Consider the following 20,938-nt stretch of genomic DNA (forward strand, 5'->3'; position numbering starts at 1 on the left):
AAAAAAGATTTCCATAAAATAAAAATCGTTAAGTTTCATGGAAATTCAGTTTTCATGCATTCTCTTAAAATGTTGGTGTACTAGTTTACAATTCTGGTGGAAGTACTGACCCACTCAATTATCACCCATTAGCCTCCTCCATCTCTTTGCTAAGATCTTTGAGGCCTTAATCAATCAAGCACTAGTGCACCACCTCACTGATAAAATTTTCTTGGAGATGGGAATATTTGCTGATTACACCACACTTTATAACAGAAATGAAGAATAAAACAAATGAAAACGCAAGGAAATTAACAAAACTCTAGAGGAAGACATCCAGTCTGTAGTGGAATGGTTGGTAACATTCAATTCTGCCAAGACTAAGCTTATTTCCTTTAATAATTACAAGAAACTTTCTCAACCACTGATTGCCATGGCTAATGATACACTGCCTGAAAGTACTTTTCTCAATCTCCTTGAGTTAACATTCAGACAACATGAATTAGAACAAATACATTAAGGCAATTGCCAAGGTTGCTGCAAGTAAGGTGTGCTCTCTTTACCGAGCTAAAAGGCTACTCACACCTAATAGTATCCTGTATCTCTACAAAGCCATGATCCACCCATGCATGGAGTATTGTTGCCACATCTGAGCTGGTGCCTCTGACACTTGTTTCTTGCTCCTGGACAGGGTTCAAAAGAGTCGCCAATCTAATACGTCCTGAACTATCAACTAAACTCCAACCTGTCCCATCGCTGAAACGTGGCATACTAGTGCCTGTTTTACAAGTATTTGAATGGCAACTGCTGACGAAATCCGAGCACTAGTACTCCCTTGACGACAATACCCTCGACAAACCCAACAAGTAGCAAAATCTCACCCCCTACACTGTAGAGATCCCTAGATGCCATAAAGCCTTCTACTCTAATAGCTTTTTCTCTTGGACTGCTGCACTTTGGAATTCCCTTCTGTGGCCCTGTTTCCTTGACATGCAGAAATTCAAGTGTAATGTGAATAAAGATCTCGCCGTCCAACTCCATAAATAGTATCCCTGTAAATCTGGTCCCAAATAGTAGACTCTCACAACTAAGTGGCCCTGTGCCTTGTTTGGAATGAAATGTCCAGAAAAAAAAAAAAAAGATTCATATATGGTGTAAAATGCTCAAACCTGAACAGAAGATCAAAAATCGTTTTTTACATGTACATTTCAAGAAGAATTTGATATTTTATGAAAAATTGAAAAAACATATTCTTGAAAAGAAATATAATTTAGAGTAGAGAGATAGATGATTATATACTTACACTTGAATAATTTGAGCTTGTATAAGAAGGTGTTTCGGTGGTTTCAGTACAATTTAAACTTTCTAGTATTTTACGCCTGTAAATAAATACAAATCTAAATTAAAACTAAAGAAAGGGAAACAATTTTAGAGTTATTCTCTGGAGGTTTTATTTCAGTCAAAAAAATATAAATAACGCAAGGAGAAAAAGAAAAAAGTCTAAGGGAATCTTAGTTTGGATTTTAACACATTTTTTTTATCTAAAAGTGTTGAATAGCTGGGGTCTATATATATATATATATATATATATATATATATATATATATATATATATATATAAACGGGGTTAGAACAGTAGTCTAAAGAGCAGAGTGTATTTTTATGTGATAGTAAAATTACTAATTTGATTAAAATACAAGAAAAGAACAGTGCTCGTTGTAATGCAGATATATAATAAGCTTGATAGGCAAATATCCTAGAGCTACTTTAGTATTTAGTAAGGAGATTGATAATTTAAAATTGTTCGCCTTTTGAAAACCGTAATTTTGTGCATTTATAAGCTACATTCAACATCCAAATGAATGCTTTGACAATAATTATGGTTTTCAAAAAGCGAACAATTAAACGATAGATCTGGCTTACCTAAAAAATGCTAGGTTTATTTATTGTGTGTTTTATATATAAAAAAACCCACCCAATATTTTTGCTGATGAGGAGACTTTGTTTCAAAAAAACTATATGTCAAAATTATTGTCCATGATTTAATGTCTATCGCAATAAAAACATTGTTTCCAAAACGATCATACAAATTATTGGCTTTGTTGTGTTCCTTCTTATGAAACAGATTTTTAATTTTTAATTTGAATTTTAAATTATCAATCACCTTACTAAATACTATATATATATATATATATATATACACACACACACACACACACAGTGTCTTGTATATAAATATATATGTGTGTGTGTGTGTGTGTGTGTATTACATGGGCTCATGAATTGTCAAGTGGTGTATATAACAATGTCTTTGATATCTAATGAATGTGTGTATATAGAATATTGAAATATTCATTGTGTTCTGCAGGTATATAAAATGTTCATTGTGAGTGTGGCCACAAATACACATACTTGACAAACATGACACAAACTATTATAGGCAGGTTTGTTTTTACAATCAAAAGGATAGCATCTACATCTGCTTGTCTGAGACAAAAAGGGACACATACCTTCATATTTTTCCAAACCCCGAAAGAATGTCATAACAACTAGTTATATTTTACACAGCCTTTTTTTTTTCTTATGGATTTCCTTGTCAGCTGAGTTTCTTCCTACATTTTCACTAGTTTTTCTTTTTTTTTTTGGGGGGGGGGTGAGTAATTTGTATATTTTATGTATTTGTGGACTTATCATCATCTTCATAGTTATACTTGTTTCACCACGTTTCAGCCATTTCATCCTCTGGCCTTTTTCAGGTGGTTAATCACGACGAGATAGGAATGCTGAGTTTCTAAACTGTATTCTCAGTAATTACTGCCTTCTATAGTTGTTGTTGTCTCACCACTTTTTGGCTAACTAAACCTCTGGTTTGCTTTGGGTAGGATTGAAACTGCTATCTTCAGATAATGCTCACCTGAAACCGTAGAGATTCAACGCCTTCATTCACTGCACCATGGGCACAAAAGAAGGCCAGAGGAATAGTTGAGCAAAACATGATGAAACAAGTGCAAGTATGAAGATGGGGATAACAAAGTCCACAAATAAATAAAATAGACAAAAGTTTACTTTTCAAAAAAAAAAAAAAAAACATTTTTAAAAATCAAAATGAGAATGTTAATGATGGAGTAACAAAAGAAATAGGATTTCCAATCGATTCCAAAGTTAATATTATGAAGTATCCTTGATGGTTTTCTCATGCTCTTTGGCCTCAACAAGGCAAATGCATCACAAAAGCCATCATTCCGATTTCATTTCAGAGTTGAAAAAGGTGGTGTGATAGCCAACTTAAAACTTGCTACAAAATGGTGAAGTTGGATGCACAACTCATTATTAGTCTATGTATCTACAGTGTTTGCTCAAGATTGGCAGTCATCATACCAACAATCTGCAATGAACCCCCATGCTGTGTCAACCCTCATTCATTGGAAGGAGCTGGCTTAACTAACCTAGAGTGACATCATCACAAGTCAAAAAAAAAAAATTAATAAGCTTAGTTGATTTTTAAAATTAGTTTTCAAAAGAAAAGGAAAATTTAAATCAAATTAGATTTATAAATTACATTTGTATTTAAATTTCAATCAAATTAAAAAGTGGATTTTTTTAACTTATGATTTTTTTTTTGAAAGGGGGTCTGAATAAGCACTACAAATAAGAAAAAAAAGAGATAGAAATGTTGATAAAGTGAAATTACCGAATATAAAAAGGTCTTTTATAATCTTGTAAGATTGTCTTTAATTTGTAAGTAGGAATGAGTTTTTTATCCAACAGATAAAGGATTTCTTCATCTGTCAATTGCTTGAAATTTTCCTGAAAATAAAAAAAAATACAGTCAACATTTTTAACAGGCAATTGTGATTTGATCTATAATTTATTACATGTTTCCACTCAGCATCACCCACGAATCTTTTTACTTTCATTAATAATTTATGTGACTGAAATAGGATTTCTTCACTTGCAAATAAATGCTAAAAGAATTTTACACCTTCATTAAAAATTGAAAAAAAAAAAAAGAAAGAAATCGGCCATGATTTAAAAAAAGAATAAATCTATAATATAAAGCTGTGTGTGTGTGTGTGTGTGTCTGGTCACGAATAGGCTCCTATATGGTTGACTATTTTAAAAAACTGATTACATATAATGATAGAAGATGTATCGAGACACAGAAATGGGTATGTTTGATCTGGCAGAACGGTGATTCATTAAAATTGTGGGGTCTGCGTTTGCGCCTGGTCCACAAAGTATGGAAATAAAAAATTAAAAAATTAAAAAAAAAAAGTTTACAAGTGTTTTTGATATAGATGTACATAAGAATACTTTGATAAGTATGGTTTAACTTAAATAGGAATGGTATAATAAAATTGTGGGGTCTGCATTCGTGCATAGCCTCCATGGAATGGAAATAGGCACAAACTTTAATAAAGACTTTTCATATATATCTGCGTAAGTATACTTTGATAATTATGTTTCAGTTTGAAGAAATATGGTATAATAAAATTATGGGGTGTTCGTTCGCACCTGACCTCCATAGAATGTAAATATGTCACAAAGTTTAACAAGGTTTTTTAATATAGATCCACAGAATATTGTGATAAGTGTTTCAGTGTGAACAGGTATAGTATAATAAATTATGAGGTTTATCTATTTTATTTTTACTTTCATCATATTTTGCTTTGGTTTTGATACCCCCAAATTCGAAGCTATCTCTTTACAACCCTTCCTTTTCATAACCTATCATACTTTCATAAATTAGAGTCCATTTTCTGTAGGCTGTTTTTGAACCCAGTCAACGACGGGTACTTTTGCTAGTGTGAATATAACTTGCATTGCATTTTAACTAGCATCTTATCAAATTGCCCACTATGCAAATTTTATTAATACACAGATTTTAAAGATTATGGAAATATGCAAGTAGGTCAAATAATGTTCAATTAAGAAAAAACGCTTATCAAAAAGCAGTGAAATTTGAAAAAATGCTTTTTATAAGATTTATTCCAGATTTACTTACAGTGTTAGCTCCTCTGACTTATGCTATGATATTAAAATAGCCTCTGACTTATGCTATGATATTAAAATAGCCTCTGACTTATGCTATGATATTAAAATAGCCTCTGACTTATGCTATGATATTAAAATAGCCTCTGACTTATGCTATGATATTAAAATAGCCTCTGACTTATGCTATGATATTAAAATAGCCTCTGACTTATGCTATGATATTAAAATAGCCTCTGACTTATGCTATGATATTAAAATAGCCTCTGACTTATGCTATGATATTAAAATAGCCTCTGACTTATGCTATGATATTAAAATAGCCTCTGACTTATGCTATGATATTAAAATAGCCTCTGACTTATGCTATGATATTAAAATAGCCTCTGACTTATGCTATGATATTAAAATAGCCTCTGACTTATGCTATGATATTAAAATAGCCTCTGACTTATGCTATGATATTAAAATAGCCTCTGACTTATGCTATGATATTAAAATAGCCTCTGACTTATGCTATGATATTAAAATAGCCTCTGACTTATGCTATGATATTAAAATAGCCTCTGACTTATGCTATGATATTAAAATAGCCTCTGACTTATGCTATGATATTAAAATATCCTCTGACTTATGCTATGATATTAGTCATCTAAATAAAATTGTTGATTGGATTAAATATAGAATTTGATGAAATCAATTAGAAATTAAATTTTTGTTTTTAAGAACATATATTTGCAAAAATATTCAGTTTAACATTATTTTACATGTTTGCATGTGTTGAATAGCTTTTAGAAATTGACTTATTTTTACGAATGATATTTCCCAGAGATTCATAAAATGTTACAATAAAACGAGTGAGTCATTCCTCAAATTGTCATTTATAGCTTTATTCCTATAAAATCAATGCATAATTTAATGCTGGTTAATCATTTTCTTTTGTAAAACTTTTGTAAATCTTTTTAACTGTAATCTGTATTGGAATTCTATTTTTTTCATTAACTATTTCACACATCTAGGAAGCAATTTTACATGAACATAATCCTAATAAAACAGAAATAGTAGTAGAAGACTTAACAGATTTGAAAACATGGCCAGCATTTATTAAAACAGCTCAATTGTTAATGCATTAGATTGAAGATCTAAAGGTTCAGGTTTCAATCTCAGATTTCCACAACAATTTTATTTTATTTTTGAATTACCTTTTACAAAAGTTGGCAGATCTTCAGATAATTGTAGTTTTAAAACTATTTGTTTCAATTAATAATTTCATAAACAAACAATGCTGCAAGAATTACTTAACATTTAAAACAGAAAAATAATATTTTGAAAAATAAATAGGCTCAGTTTAAATTTTTAAAAATAAAAACAAAGAGAAAGTAAAAAACAATATCAGGCAATGTCAGCGAGAAAAGAAATAAAACTGAGATGGAAAGAGAAAGAGACAAAGAACAAAAAAAAGATAGATAAAAGAAGAGTGGAAAAGAAATAAAACAGAGCCAAATGTGGAAAAAATAAGGACATAAAGCCCTAGGATTTTGGCAGAAATCCATCCAAATTCCAAGAAAAAACAGAATTTCACCTTTTCTGATTTACAAAAAAGGTGAATTCTGTGAAAAAGCAGAAGTCACATGTCGTTTTGCTTATCCTTTTGATTAATTTCCAGTTAATATTGTTGCTCTTCTTCAAAGAAGGGCTTGAAACTCACATCTCAACAAACTACAAAAAGAAAAACACACTTCAGCATCATCATTTCTGAATAACATTACCTCAGATATTATCTTTAGGCATTCCTCAAAATTTGGAGGAATTTGCTTGGATGACTTTAATCGTGTTAGATCTGGAAAAATATCAGGATTGGTTTGGGTAGAAGCAGTTACCATTTCCACAGACTCTTCCATGTTCTCATCACCCAAAGAGAAACGAACTGGACTGTTTGAATCTTAAAATAAGTAGAATATATAAATTAAAACAATGGTTTAAAGAAAAACATCTTTTTGTTATTTGAAAAGTTAGGGGAAGGGGCTACTTTCCTATGAAAAAAAATTATTATAAAGTAATTCATTATAAAAACAAATGGTGTATGACCTCTAAATGATATTATATTTCTAAAAAAAAAATTTTTTGGTAGAGAAATAGATTTGTGGAATTTTTTTTTTCAAAAGAATAAAAACAATATGCATGAAAGGAAGACAAACAAATAGAACATTCAAGAATTGATGCTTTTTTTTTTTTTTTTTTTTTAACATTTTCGCCCCAAGCAAGGCACATTGCCACTTTGGTGTAGGGGGCTACTATCAGGGGCAACAACTATTGGGGTACTATGTAGGGATTTGGGCAAGATGTCGGTTCACGTTGCACTTGAACTTCTGCATGTCAGTACAGTTGGAGAAGCAGAGACCTAGAATGGAATTCCAAAGTCTAGCGGTTCTGGGGAAGAAACTACTGGAGTAGAAAGATTTTTTACATCTAGGGATCTCTACTGTGCGGGGGTGGGATTTAGCTGCCTGTCGGGTTTGTCGAGGATGTTTACGTCGTGGGGGCACAAGTGCTTGCAGTTCGTCAGAGCATTCACCATTAAAATACTTGTAGAACAGACAGAGGGATGCAACATTTCGTCGATGAGACAGAGGCTGATTCTTAGATGACAGATAGGGCCTATCAGATTGGCGACTCTCCTTTGAACCTTGTCTAGGAGCGAGAGACTAGTAGAAGATGCACCAGCCCAAATATGACAGTAATACTCCATACATGGGCGAATGGTGGCCTTATGGAGGTACAGGATACTTTTTGGTGTTAGTAGTTTTCTAGCACAGTAGAGAGAACCTACCTTCTTCGCAGCGGCCCTGGCAATGTTTTCAATGTAATTGTTCCAACTAATGTTTCCTGTGAATGTTAGGCCACGGAGTTTGAAAGATGTACTCTCAGATAAAGAGTCGTTGGCTATTGGTGGTAGAGAAGGTTTCTTCTAATTATTGAAGGAAACAAGTTTAGTCTTGGCAACATTGAACGTGACGATCCATTTTTGTCCCCATTCCACTACAGATTGGAGGTCATCCTCTAGTGTTTCCACCATTTCCCTAGATATGTGTTCATTTGTTTTCCTGTTGTGCCTGTTATAGAGTGTGGTGTCATCAGCATATATACCCATCTCACAGGCAATTTTGTCGGGGAGGTCATTTATGAATATTAAGAACAATAGAGGTCCAAGGATAGACCCTTGAGGCACTCCCGCATTTATATCATATTGTTTAGCTGTACAACCGTCGAGGACAACCTGGATTTTTCTCTTATCTAAGAAGGATTTAATTATGTTAAGTATTCTACCAGAGATACCATATGATCTAATTTTCCTGAGGAGACCCTCATGCCATACCCTGTCAAAAGCCTTAGATATATCTAGAGCTACCGCTCTGCCCTCCTCCGCTTTGTCCAATGAATGGTATATACGTTCAGAGATTACAGTTAGGATGTCTGCTGTGGAACAGGCTTGTCTAAATCCATATTGTTGGTCAGTCAGAAGTTTAGCATCTGTAAGGTGATGGACTAGAGCATGGTTAATTATGGTCTCAAATATTTTGGCGAAAAGTGGGAGGAGGCTAATGGGGCGATAATTTAATGGGTTAGTTCTTTCGCCAGAATTCTTGAATACTGGTACCACAGAAGCAGTTTTCCAACAGCCCCGAAAGCAAGATTCATTAAGGCATTTGTTGTAGAGTTTGGAGAGAACTGGAGTTACTTCGGCTAAGCACTTTTTTAATAGCACAGCTGGGATGAGATCGGGTACACATGCTTTTGAAGTGTCAAGGTGTTTTATGATAGCATACACCTGAGCAAGAGTGATTTTACAAACATTAAAATTTTGATAATTAATACTGAGTGACTGATAACTGAATGTATAAGAGTGCCAACAGTTTGACAGACAATTACATTTTGATCCAATTGAGGCACTTGCCAGTTTAGTTACATTGAAAATCATGTTAAGATAACAAATGTGATATGCCAGTCCTGGAATGTTACGACTCCAAATGGCAAGCTAACCCAAGGTTCTTTGATCAGTACTGTCCCTATTTACAATGTCTCCCCATGGGACAGAGTTAGACACCAGGGTCATTTTTTTATGTGGAGAAAAGGAACAAAAATAAAAATTGTCTCAGTCGTGAAGGATTTCTCTTTTACTGACAGAGAACAAAAAATTGAAGTGCAGCATCTGAAGAACAGATACTACACTTTGATCTTGACCCAGACCCAGAGCACAATTTGACAAGGCAAGAAGAAATGACCAAACATAACAGCATGACTATACATATATATATCAACTATTTTGCAATAAAATTTAATAATCACAAAACAAAACATAAAATGCAATGTCCCAACGGGTCAAAAATAAATGGGGGTGAATGAAAGAAGTCAGCAAATTAAACAATGCCTTTCTTTTTTCTTTTCTTTATATATTTCTTTTCTTTATATTGCACAGAATACTTACTTGTTGTAAAAGACATAATCCGACTAAAGTGAAAGGTCCAACAGAAATAAAACATTCAAGAAAAGTAATCACCCAATTTCAAGCTTCCCGGAATTTTAATAGTCCTTTCCGTTTTGCGGTAATATGTCCATTCCTTGATTTGCTGTAAAGCATGGTTTTTGGGGAGTATGCCCCTTTTCTGTTATGTTGGGAATCATATAGGCATATTTGCCCTTTCTTCAGCGCAGTTATATCCATTGAGTTGATCTAGGCGCATGGCAAATATGGCAAATATAGCAATTTGTCCGTCATGAATTCTACTTGTGTGCGTCTGCATTCGATGGCATTTTAACTCAGAATGCTCTTTTATTTTATTTTTTTTTTTATATTTTCTGCCCCAAAGGTCTGATTTTTGTTCCAACTATGTTTCAAATTACTTGCTCTCTCCATCTCTTTATCTTTAGAAAGGAGAACAAGTGGAAGTGGGGATGAAGATAAAGATATATGTAACGTGACAAGGGGTTGGGTAAGGGTTTTTGTCTCCCTCACATCTGCTTATAACTTTTAAAATGTGAGTCTTTATGAATGACCATCGCTTTTCATCAATCGAATAAAAATTTAATCACGCATTTTAGTTAACTCTCGCATGTAACAATATATATATATATATATATATATATATATATATATATATATATATATATTCAGACAGATATTATTAAAAACAACAGAGAGCTTCTGTTTAGTAATACCTTTTTTATTTTTTGCATTTTTCGTATTATCTTTTTGGACCATACATCCATACCTTTAACGTATATGCAAGAAAGCTAATACAGAAAATTGAAAAATAAAAAAATAGTATTACTAAACAGAAACTCCCTGTTTTTAACAATGTCTGTCTGAATGAAAAAATGCTGCCTAAATATATGCAATATATATATATATAGAGAGAGAGAGAGAGAGACCATGACCGATTTAAGACATGTAAATCTTGCAGATTAAAATGATCCTGGAAATTGTGTGCTGTGAATAGATATTTGGTATATTGAGCTTTTTACTAGAGTGATGCATTTCAATATAAAAATATTTATATATATATATATATATATATATATATATATACACACACACACACACACACACACACACACACATATTTTTAGAGGATAAGATACCCAAGATATGTGTACACTAAAAGGGCAGTCTATATATGGATATAATACTCATCAAATTTGATATTCATAGATCTAATAGCCTCTCAGATATTAGTACAAGTGTATACATTTATGCATTTTCTTTCCTTACCGATCGTGTAGCTATCCAAAGGACTGTTTGATTCAATGATTTGTGATTCTTCGGAGGCCTGCAAACATTTCTGGAATTCTGTGTCAATGTCAACATCAAAGAACATATACTTGAGAGCCAAGAGGATGGCCAACAGAAATTTAATCGCATGCTCAGCATTCAACATTCTGTAAAAAAGAGAAAAAGAGTGAATTTTTCTGAACACAACGACCAATTGTGATAATTTGGTAGCAAAAGAGACTCAAAAGAAACAGATTTTAGATGAAACTCCAATAAAATGAAAATTTAACAAAAACTTCATTACATTCTGTGTTTTTTTACACATTTTTTTTAATGTTATTTAACTTGTTATTTGTATTTAATGTTAAAAATAAAAAACAATAAAACAGATAAGGTAATTCATGAATCTTTTTTTTTTAAAACAAATGATTAATTAGCACAGTGTCTGTGATACTTAGTATGAGAATAGAGTTACGATTTGTGCTCATCACACATTTATAGCATTAATAACTAGTGGGACCTGTGGAAACCACACAGGGGACTTATTCATATGTAATATATTGATGATATTAAAAATATATATTGATATTATGATATTAAAAATATATATTGATATTAAAAATATATATCCATATGACTTGGGTGCATCAGATTGAATCAAAACAAAAACCAAAAATTATGAAAAAAATATAACTTGAGTTCCTTCAGCTATAATCGAAACTGAAACCAAAGCTTATCAAGAATTCTTGGTAAAATTCTTTATTACACGAAATGGAAGTCCATAATTATTAAATGACATCACTCTGATGTAAGAGTGACACACAAAATAAATAACACACACAATATCTAATTAATATATAATTCAGTCCTAATCCACAATTTCCTCCATATTAAAAAAAATAAAAAATTTAAAAAATCTTTATGATGCATGTACTCATGACAAAACGAAAATATCACATCCCTAAAATCACATAAATTGATCAAGTAGTTTTACTTTTTGTAAAGAAAATCATTTTAACTGCTTAATGAGAATTTGTTGGCATTACAACATAAATCTTGCAAGTTTGAATTATTATTTCCTTTGTTTCTTAAGGTTTTATGTGATTTTTGGAATATGATAATTTTGTTTTGTCATAGGTACATATATAATAGAGATTTTTTATTTATTTTTGTTTTTAATATAAGAGGAATTCTGGAAAGAACCAATTAATCTTTAGTGTTAAAAGTTCAGGCATTATAAGAAGTCAGCAGGATCGTATTTAGCCTCAAACTAGTCTTTTTGTATTTAGGATATGTTACTGGTAGATACTTGTTGCAGTTAATGTACTCCAGAAACATTGTTTTTTGCTATATATTTTCTGAAATTGTGTACGTGTAGATAAGAAAATCTCTGAGTTTACAGAAAAATAAGCTAATTACTATATTCAAATGTTATTAGTTAGATTCCAAATGAAATCTCCAGCTCTAGCAAAAAAACTACTAAATTGGCAAATTGCAGCTTAAATTTAAACTAAAAGCTTATATAGAGAGAGGCTTATATAGAGAGAGGCAGACAGAAATTACCTTAAAATTCTTTTAGCACTTGTGTATTTTAGGTTTAGAGTACAATTTTGTTGTTTTCATTTTTTTTAAATTTCAATTGGGGGGGAGACAATTAAAGAATTACTCATGTTTATAACTATTAATGATTATTATTTTATTAGAGAGACTGTTCATCAAAAAGTTTGTTTAAAAAACTCATACATTTTCAAAAAGTTTTATGTTGTTTTTTTTTAAGTTGTACATTTTCATATGAATACAAAAAATGTCTGTTGTAATTTATTTCTAAATTCTAATTATTTCATAAAAGCTAAAAATATTTTAATTCAATAAATGTTCAGATAATGTTTTATTTTGCGTTATTGTTCATTTAGTGTTTGTTTTTCTTTTATAAATAAGTTACTTAAAACTTTAACTTTTTTTAATTGTCTCCCCTTGAAATTCATCAAAAATGAAAACAAAAATATACTTCCAAGCATAAAATGCACAAGTGTCGTCTTTTAAACTTTTTATTCTAACAGCATAAAATTTTGAAACAAGTTCACATCTGTTTATGGTTTTGTGGTAAATGTAACGTTCAAATTTATAATCACACAACTTGTGCCTACAGAGCTTTTAATGACTTATCTCCCCTGTTCTGTTGTAAAGATGTAAAAATGCGTTTGTCAATGGGGAATTATTGCCAGCAGGTTCTTTTGGATTCTTTAATTGTTTTTTTTTAGTTTTAGCTCTTTGGTGTTTGTATTCTATTAAGGTATTGGTTGTTGGTTGTTTTTTTAAATTTTCTTAAAGCTGCCTTTCTCTGTCTAATGGCCGTTTTATATTCTGGATTGAATCATGGGGAAACCATATTGCATGTCACTAAGGAGGTTATTTTTGCTGAGGTAGTTGACTACTTCTCTATTTAACAGATTCCAACAACTTATTTGTTAGCAGATATTCCATTCTCCAATTTCAAATGAGTTGTCCCTCTTGCAGATTTTTATTTTTAGTTGATTATTTCAAAATGTTTCACCTTAGCAGTCGCTTGGCCAAAAATAAATTGTAACTCAGTAAATTATTATATTGGCAATAGCATAATACAATAAATGAAATCTTGTCTTAGCTTAAATGCTATATTTTTTTAAAGGAATTCCCCATTTATCAAGGTCCAAAGGCCACTCAAGGATAAAAGTTAATAAATGTAAGGTAGTAGTGTAGTTATTGGTAATGGCATAAGTTGGACAGAATTTGATTATTTAAGGGGACAGCCCAACAAGAACCTGTTTACATTGGACTTGAAGGGTACTATCTATACTGTATTTAGCCAAGAAGCAGACCAGTTGAACATTGTTCCACAAGTGGGCAGTTCTAAGAAAGTAGCTTTGTTCACGGAATCTGCGTTTAGATTTAGGCACAAATAGAGTGAGGGAAACTGTTGATAGTCATTGTAGCTAGTCGAGTGTTTTTTTTAAAGTTTGGAAAGGTGGAGGACCATAGATTGGAGCTCAGGCAAGCACTTACTATGAAAATAATGATAGAGCAGAAACAAGTTTGCAACATCTCTTCTATAAGAAAGAGGTTGCAGGGAAGAGAAAAGGACATCACCTAAGTTTCAAACCTGGTTTTTGAACTCTATCAAGGCTGGACAGAGCACGTCGAGCATTTCCTGCTCGAATGTACAACAGTACTTCATCTTCGGACATACTTGGCTCTTATATAGAGAGGATTGCATCGGTGGTGAGATATTTACTGGAGTGTTAGAATGATCTAACCATTTTTCCAACATCTTAGCAGCAGATTTGATGTATATCCATTTTAGATCAAGATTGAAGGTCACTAACAACTTTATATATTAGATTATATCAGAATTAAATTCTATTTAAGTAATTTTGGTCTTGTTTGTATATCTTTCTGATCTACAATAATAAAAAAAAGGGGGAGTGGGGACACGTTTTTACCTGCTCAAGTAGAATTGCCATAAAGCAATTTCTGGTTTGACTTTATGTGCTACAGTGGGATCAAGGATGAGCACTTCATCCTTGGCACCATCATTTTGAGCATTTTTTGCCAGCCAACTGTTGACATAGACAAACACCAAACCAGCAGACTGCAACAAAAAAAGAAAAAAAAAAAAACAAAGATACAAATTATATATACAATAACCTAAAAAAAAAAAAAAAAAAAAAAAAAAAAAAATCATCAAACATTACATCAGAAAAAACTACAATATATATATCATTTCTCTTCATGCATTTGAAGGTTGGTAGTTACAATGACGGAAAAATTATGAATATAAAAGTCAAGGTGCAAGTAGTTGGAATAATTTGAGGGATTTATTTTAGAAGTTCTCCATCTGTAAATTATCATAATGGCCGATACATATAAAGAAGAAAAAAAAGAAATTATGCTGACAAATATTTAAGGATTAATCTTTGACAGTATGTCTGCACTATTACTCCAGAAACATTAGACCAATTCTTGTGAGTTTTAAAACACTGTATAAGTATAAACCCTGGCTAATACAGGTTATTTTTTCTTATAAAAGAGATTCCTAAGGAAAGATAAATCCTCTACTTAAAAAAGGATTTACTTCTACCTAATTAATCTCTCTCTCTCTATCAGGTAAAATAATTTCTAATGGAAATCGTTTGATATAATGAAATAATATGACAAACAAAGATTTTATTTTATTTAAGTCATATTTCTTCTAACTTTAAAGACGGTTGTGTTGAATTATGTTGCTAAATTGTAGATCTTTATCTAAGTAAAATAGATTGAACTAATGACCTTTCAAACAAAAAAGTCTGGAAACTTATTGAATGCATCTCCTACACTGAACTGATGACCTTTCAGTAGAATTAATTTTCTTTCAACTAATACTTTAACCCATATGGTCTTGTGGATTGATGCAGTTATAACTTACTTTTTTTCAATGTTTTTATTATTTCTTTCTTTTATGCTGGGGATGAGGCATCCTGCTGGAGGCCAGACATTCACCTACTATCTCATATATTCCAACCGAGAGATCATTTAAAATTTTAACTATCCCTCTGTTTTTGACATTCTTTTTCATGAGTTCCATTATTCTAATAATTACTGGAATGATGGAGATCTTCCTAAGATTCCAGTTTCTTTTCATGTCATGCATAAGACCTTGCTATTTCATTATCTTTTTCCTCTCAGCTTTAAGTCAACATCATTGGAACACTAAATTCTTCTAAGGTTGCTTCTTTCTAATTCTTGTCCCATGTTACTATGTCAGATTTAATAGCTCCATTATCTAGGCATGTAGTTGTAGAAATTGCATAGTCATAATGGATGGTATATGACTTATTTCCAATTGTTCTTTCTGGTATATGTTCCCAGGACTTGCTGCTGCATTCATATTTTTTTTTACAGATCATCCAGTGGAGATATTTACACACTCCATTGTGTCACATTGTATAGTAGCCATCCCACAACAGAATCTTACAGCTGGATGTCAGTTGGCTCACACTCTCTACTTCTGTGTTGTTATTGCTGAGACTACTCATTTTCTTAAAAGCATTGGTCATGAAGCCTTGATCTTGGACAGCCATTATAATCCTCTCCTGATCATAGAGTGATCTTTTTTTTAGCCAATCCATAGAGCCTTCCTTGTCTATATAGTCTTGAGTGAATTCACTCAGAAAATGGTTGGCACGCTATGGGTTGGCTCATTCTTCAATTTTTTTGCAATGGAAGTTCTTGGTGTATTTCTGACAACTCTTTTGGGCTATTTCTGTAGCAAACTTGTTTTCTGGTTTTGTCTCATTTGTAAGACAGTCTTATCCAAAATGTTTGATTAGTTTCATGATTTTTCTGCTGGCTCTTTTTTCGTGATCTTGGTGTACCATTGTGAGATTTGGATTTTGAGAGCTCATCAGACATTGCCCAGTGCTCACAATAGTGGCATGATGCTGATGGTCAATTTCTGAGAAACCCATATTTCTTGCTCCTTTGGGCAGATACAGTCTAGGTAGACATTAGTTTTTACATTTTAGTGCCCAGTCCATTTATATCCCTTTCTTTCAATATATTCAGTGAATAATTCATCCAATATATATTCATGCAACACAGCAGCTTTTTTTTCCAAGTTAATCTATATACTACTACATCACTATGGGTCTTACTTGTCCCAAGAAATTGACATATGAAGAAGAAATTGCTCCTTAAGAATATCTACTTCCAGAAATAAAAGTAAACCATAATAAAATGTTTAAATCTTCTTCTTCTTCTATTATTATTATTATTATTATTATTATACTACTACTAGAGCTGAGTTAATGCATCTTTATTACTCAAAGGCTTTTTTCCTATATATTTTCATGATGCAAAATACATGCTAAAATATTCTTTGGTTTTTTAATTTTTTTTTTTTTAATCCTGATATTTGCAATTTAATTAGCATGTCATAAATCTTTTATCAAGTTTCAGTCCATTACTCTGATCCTTTCTCAATATTTAGTTTTGTTTCTCCCACCTCACTTTTATTTTATATAGCATCTATCACTCACTTCCACCACTCTCTCTCTATTAAGACAAAGGTAATAAACTAATTATAAAACAGTAGATTGGAATAGTCCATTATAAACAATGGGAAATATTAATACAAATTTTAACACTATTTAACCAATAGTTAGAGAGAAAAACAGAAAGAGAGAGAAGATGGAGTGAACAGAAACATTAATTTGTAATTTTGTCTTTTTATTTAATTTTAATTGAACTGGCTTTGCAAACTCACTTTTTCCTTGTTCAAACAATCTAACCCAGTCACATCTTTTCTTTGGTTTAATTTTAAAAAGTTGTAGTTATTTAATTTTTCATACTTTTATTATTTGTTATTCTTTTTTCTTTCTTGCTACAACGGATCATTCATTGACATGATTATTTCATTTGTCAAACTCCAACCGCTGTTGCATTGCTGCAGTGTTACATTCTTGTGCTTGTTTTATAAGTACTTCCATGAAATGTACTTCAACGATCAAACTGCACTTGTACATCATCCAACCAAAATATCTGACATGTTGTTAAATCACACTTCCTCACTGCAAGAGGGCCCTATATGCCAAAAGGTTTTCTACTCTTATGAATTCTTTCCTTGAACTGTTTGACTTGGGAATTCCTTTCCTGCTCCTTGTTTCCTAAGACTACCAGCATGCTGAAATTTTAATGCTTGTGAATATCTTGCTGCCCATTTTCTTACTCTGATTGTCACTCTCCTCCCTATAAATCTGGTCTCTAAAACAATAGTCCTTTACACTTAGCTAACCATATGCCTTGTTTCGTGTTAATAAAAATAAAAAATAATGACTCTTGGGAATTAAAAAATACATGTAAAATACTGAATTATGCAATAAACTGAAGTAATAAACAAACAAAAAAATGGGGGGAGGGGGCATCATTATTTTATGGCATGGGTACACGAGCAAATAAACAAAATGATAACTTACCATAATAACTTTAACTCTTTCAATGACAGGATTCAATTTTTGTCCTTCTTCATCTTCTTTATGCATCAACTGATGAAGTTGCCAAACTGGCCGGCCATGGTTGACCCCACGACACAACTAAAAAAATAAATAAGATTCTATAAACAAAGCAGAAGAAACTAACAAGTCTAATGAGGAAAGCAATATACTAGAGCCAGTGTTAACGCATTCATCATTAGTGGGAAGTCTGCAAATGTGAACAACCTACATTTGCTCTCAACTCCCAACACGACGACAAAAGTCAAGGAGAAGCTTTCTCAGCCATATTCATCTCCTAACAACATCTTAAGAAAAATATGTGTGAGCCAGAAAGTTAGAGGATGACACACATATCCTTTCTTGGCTCAGAAATACCATGGATCCTGTGGAAGATATTCAACCACTTGAAAGCTGCTACCACCAGTGTGAATGAAGAGAAGAGGGCTATGCAATACAGCACTGTATTGTTCTTCAACTACTACCCAACAATTACTGCTTGAGCAATCTTGCAGAGTTTTATGATGATGCAAATTACTGTGTAAAGAAATGGGAAATTTGCATGCTTCAAAGACACATAAAAAAGAAAAATGTGATTTTTAGTTTCTTAAAAACTTTCTTAAATACAAGAAACCTTCAATAAGTTTCCAGGCTTTTTTTCTACAGGCATTTAAAATTGTCATAGACTCTTGAAAATTCAGTATGTTATTACTATTCATCTTATAAGATGACTGACCAAATTTTATGATTTCAGGTTCAAATGAACAGCTTTAGCAGGAATTAGAATACACCCTACTAAAGCCTGATTGTCACAGTTGGTAAACTTCAAAACTGCAATCTGGACGAGGACACTTTAGAAGAACAATATGCAATAAAATTCTGTTTTAAACTTGCAAAAAATGCCACAAAAACATTATGGAATGCTTCAGATTGCTTTTGAACTATCTTGCATGAATCAAGCATCAGTTTTTGAGTGGCATTCAAGAGATTCAAGGAAGATGGAGAGTTTATGAAAGATGATAAGAGGTGTGAGAGGAGTAAAGAAGTCAGAACACCAGAATTGATTGGCCAAATAAAGAATTTCATGGATAAGGACCATCGTGTGTCTATAGAGGAATGGAAAAATATTTTCTCTCTCCCTGCTGAACAGTGTGCTAACGAGACCACTGACTGGTTCAAAACTGCAATCGAAGCGCATGTTCCCATGCGGAAATTTTATAGTAAGCCCCACTCTCCCCAATGGTTTACGTCGACTTGTGCAACTGCCATTACTCAAAAGCAGCATGCATACCGTAGGTTTAACCGACATAAGTCCAGTTCAAACAGACTGAAGTATATAGAAGCTAGAAATAACGTTAAGAAAGAAATAGCGACAGCTAAGAGAGAATTTACGGAAACCACTAAAAAGCGCATCGAAGCACAAAAACTAGGAACTCGAGACTTCTGGAAAATCTACAACAGTGTAGTAAATAATGGGCAATCAACAATTCCCCCACTAACCAACAATCACGAGGTTGTCTCCTCAGCAACCGACAAGGCTAACATGCTTGCCAGTCGGTTTGCCTCAAACTCCACACTGGACCCTTCCAACCACCCCCTACCTGACTTTCCTATGCGGACAGACGCCACACTAGACGATCTGAAAACCACCCCTGCTCAGGTGCATGCTATCATAAAAAACCTTGACACCTCAAAAGCATGTGGACCCGATCTTATCCCAGCTGTGCTATTAAAAAAGTGCTCAGCCGAAGTAGCTCCAGTTCTCTCCAAACTCTACAACAAATGTCTTAATGAAGTTTGCTTTCCGGGCTGTTGGAAAACTGCTTCTGTTGTACCAGTATTCAAGAATTCTGGCGAAAGGACAGACCCATCAAATTATCGCCCCATTAGCCTCCTCCCACTTTTTGCCAAAATATTTGAGACCATAATTAACCATGCTCTAGTCCATCATCTTACAGATGCTAAACTACTGACTGACAAACAATATGGATTTAGACAAGCCCGTTCCACAGCAGACATCCTCACCGTGATCTCTGAACGTATATACCAATCACTGGACAAAGCGGGGGAAGGCAGAGCGGTAGCTCTAGATATATCTAAGGCTTTTGACAGGGTATGGCATGAGGGTCTCCTCAGGAAGATTAGATCTTACGGTATCACTGGTAGAATACTTAACATAATTAAATCCTTCTTAGATAAGAGAAAAATCCAGGTAGTCCTCGACGGTCGCACATCTAAACAATATGATATAAATGCGGGAGTGCCCCAGGGTTCTATCCTTGGACCTCTATTGTTCCTGATATTCATAAATGACCTCCCCGACAACATTGCCTCTAAGATGGGTATATATGCTGATGACACTACACTCTATGGCAGACACGACAGGAAGACGAATGAACACATTTCTAAAGAAATGGCAGAAACACTAGAGGAAGACCTCCAATCTGTAGTGGAATGGGGACAAAAGTGGTTGGTCGCGTTCAATGCTGCCAAGACTAAACTAGTTTCATTCAATAATTACAAGAAACCCTCTCTACCACCAATAGCAATGGCCAACGACTCTTTATCTGAGAGTCCATCTTTCAAACTCCTTGGCCTAACGTTCACAGGAAACATGAGTTGGAACAATTACATTGAAGGCATTGCCAGGGCCGCTGCAAGAAAGGTAGGCTCTCTCTACCGTGCTAGAAAACTACTAACACCCGAAAGTATCCTGTACCTCTATAAGGCCACCATTCGCCCATGTATGGAGTATTGCTGCCACATCTGGGCTGGTGCATCTGCTACTAGTCTCTCGCTCCTTGACAAGGTTCAAAAGAGAGTCGCAAATCTGATAGGCCCTGAACTGGCATCTAAGCTTCAGCCTCTGTCCCATCGACGAAATGTTGCATCCCTCTGCCTGTTCTACAAGTATTTTAGTGGTGAATGCTCTGATGAACTGCAATCACTTGTGCCCCCACGACGCGAGCACCCTCGACAAACCCGACAGGCTACTAGATCCCACCCCCACACTGTAGAGGTCCCTAGATGTAAAAGATCTTTTTACTCCAATAGTTTCTTCCCCAGAACCGCAAGACTCTGGAATTCCATTCTAGGTCCCTGCTTCCCCAACAGTACTGACGTGCAGAAGTTCAAGTGTAACGTGAACCGACACCTTGCTGCCCAAATCCCTACATAGTACCCCAGTAGT

At 33.4% G+C, this 20,938-nt stretch overlaps 1 protein-coding gene across 2 annotated transcripts in view; it reads right to left on the reverse strand.

The window, feature by feature from the left end:
* LOC145249428 (3-hydroxy-3-methylglutaryl-coenzyme A reductase-like) overlaps positions 1–20,938 on the reverse strand; it is a 182,568-nt gene that overhangs the window by 27,759 nt on the left and 133,871 nt on the right. For both annotated transcript variants that reach the window (XM_080110981.1, XM_080110980.1), the window contains exons 8-13: positions 17,734–17,850; positions 14,221–14,369; positions 10,742–10,908; positions 6,741–6,913; positions 3,671–3,786; positions 1,283–1,358 (exon numbers count right to left, since the gene is read on the reverse strand). In XM_080110981.1, the coding sequence (XP_079967107.1) occupies positions 1,283–1,358; positions 3,671–3,786; positions 6,741–6,913; positions 10,742–10,908; positions 14,221–14,369; positions 17,734–17,850 (798 nt within the window). The remainder of the gene's footprint in view (positions 1–1,282; positions 1,359–3,670; positions 3,787–6,740; positions 6,914–10,741; positions 10,909–14,220; positions 14,370–17,733; positions 17,851–20,938) is intronic.

The sequence above is a fragment of the Euprymna scolopes genome, chromosome 28 (genome assembly GCF_053919585.1).
Source record: "Euprymna scolopes isolate OS-2025 chromosome 28, ASM5391958v1, whole genome shotgun sequence".
NCBI lineage: Eukaryota > Metazoa > Mollusca > Cephalopoda > Sepiida > Sepiolidae > Euprymna > Euprymna scolopes.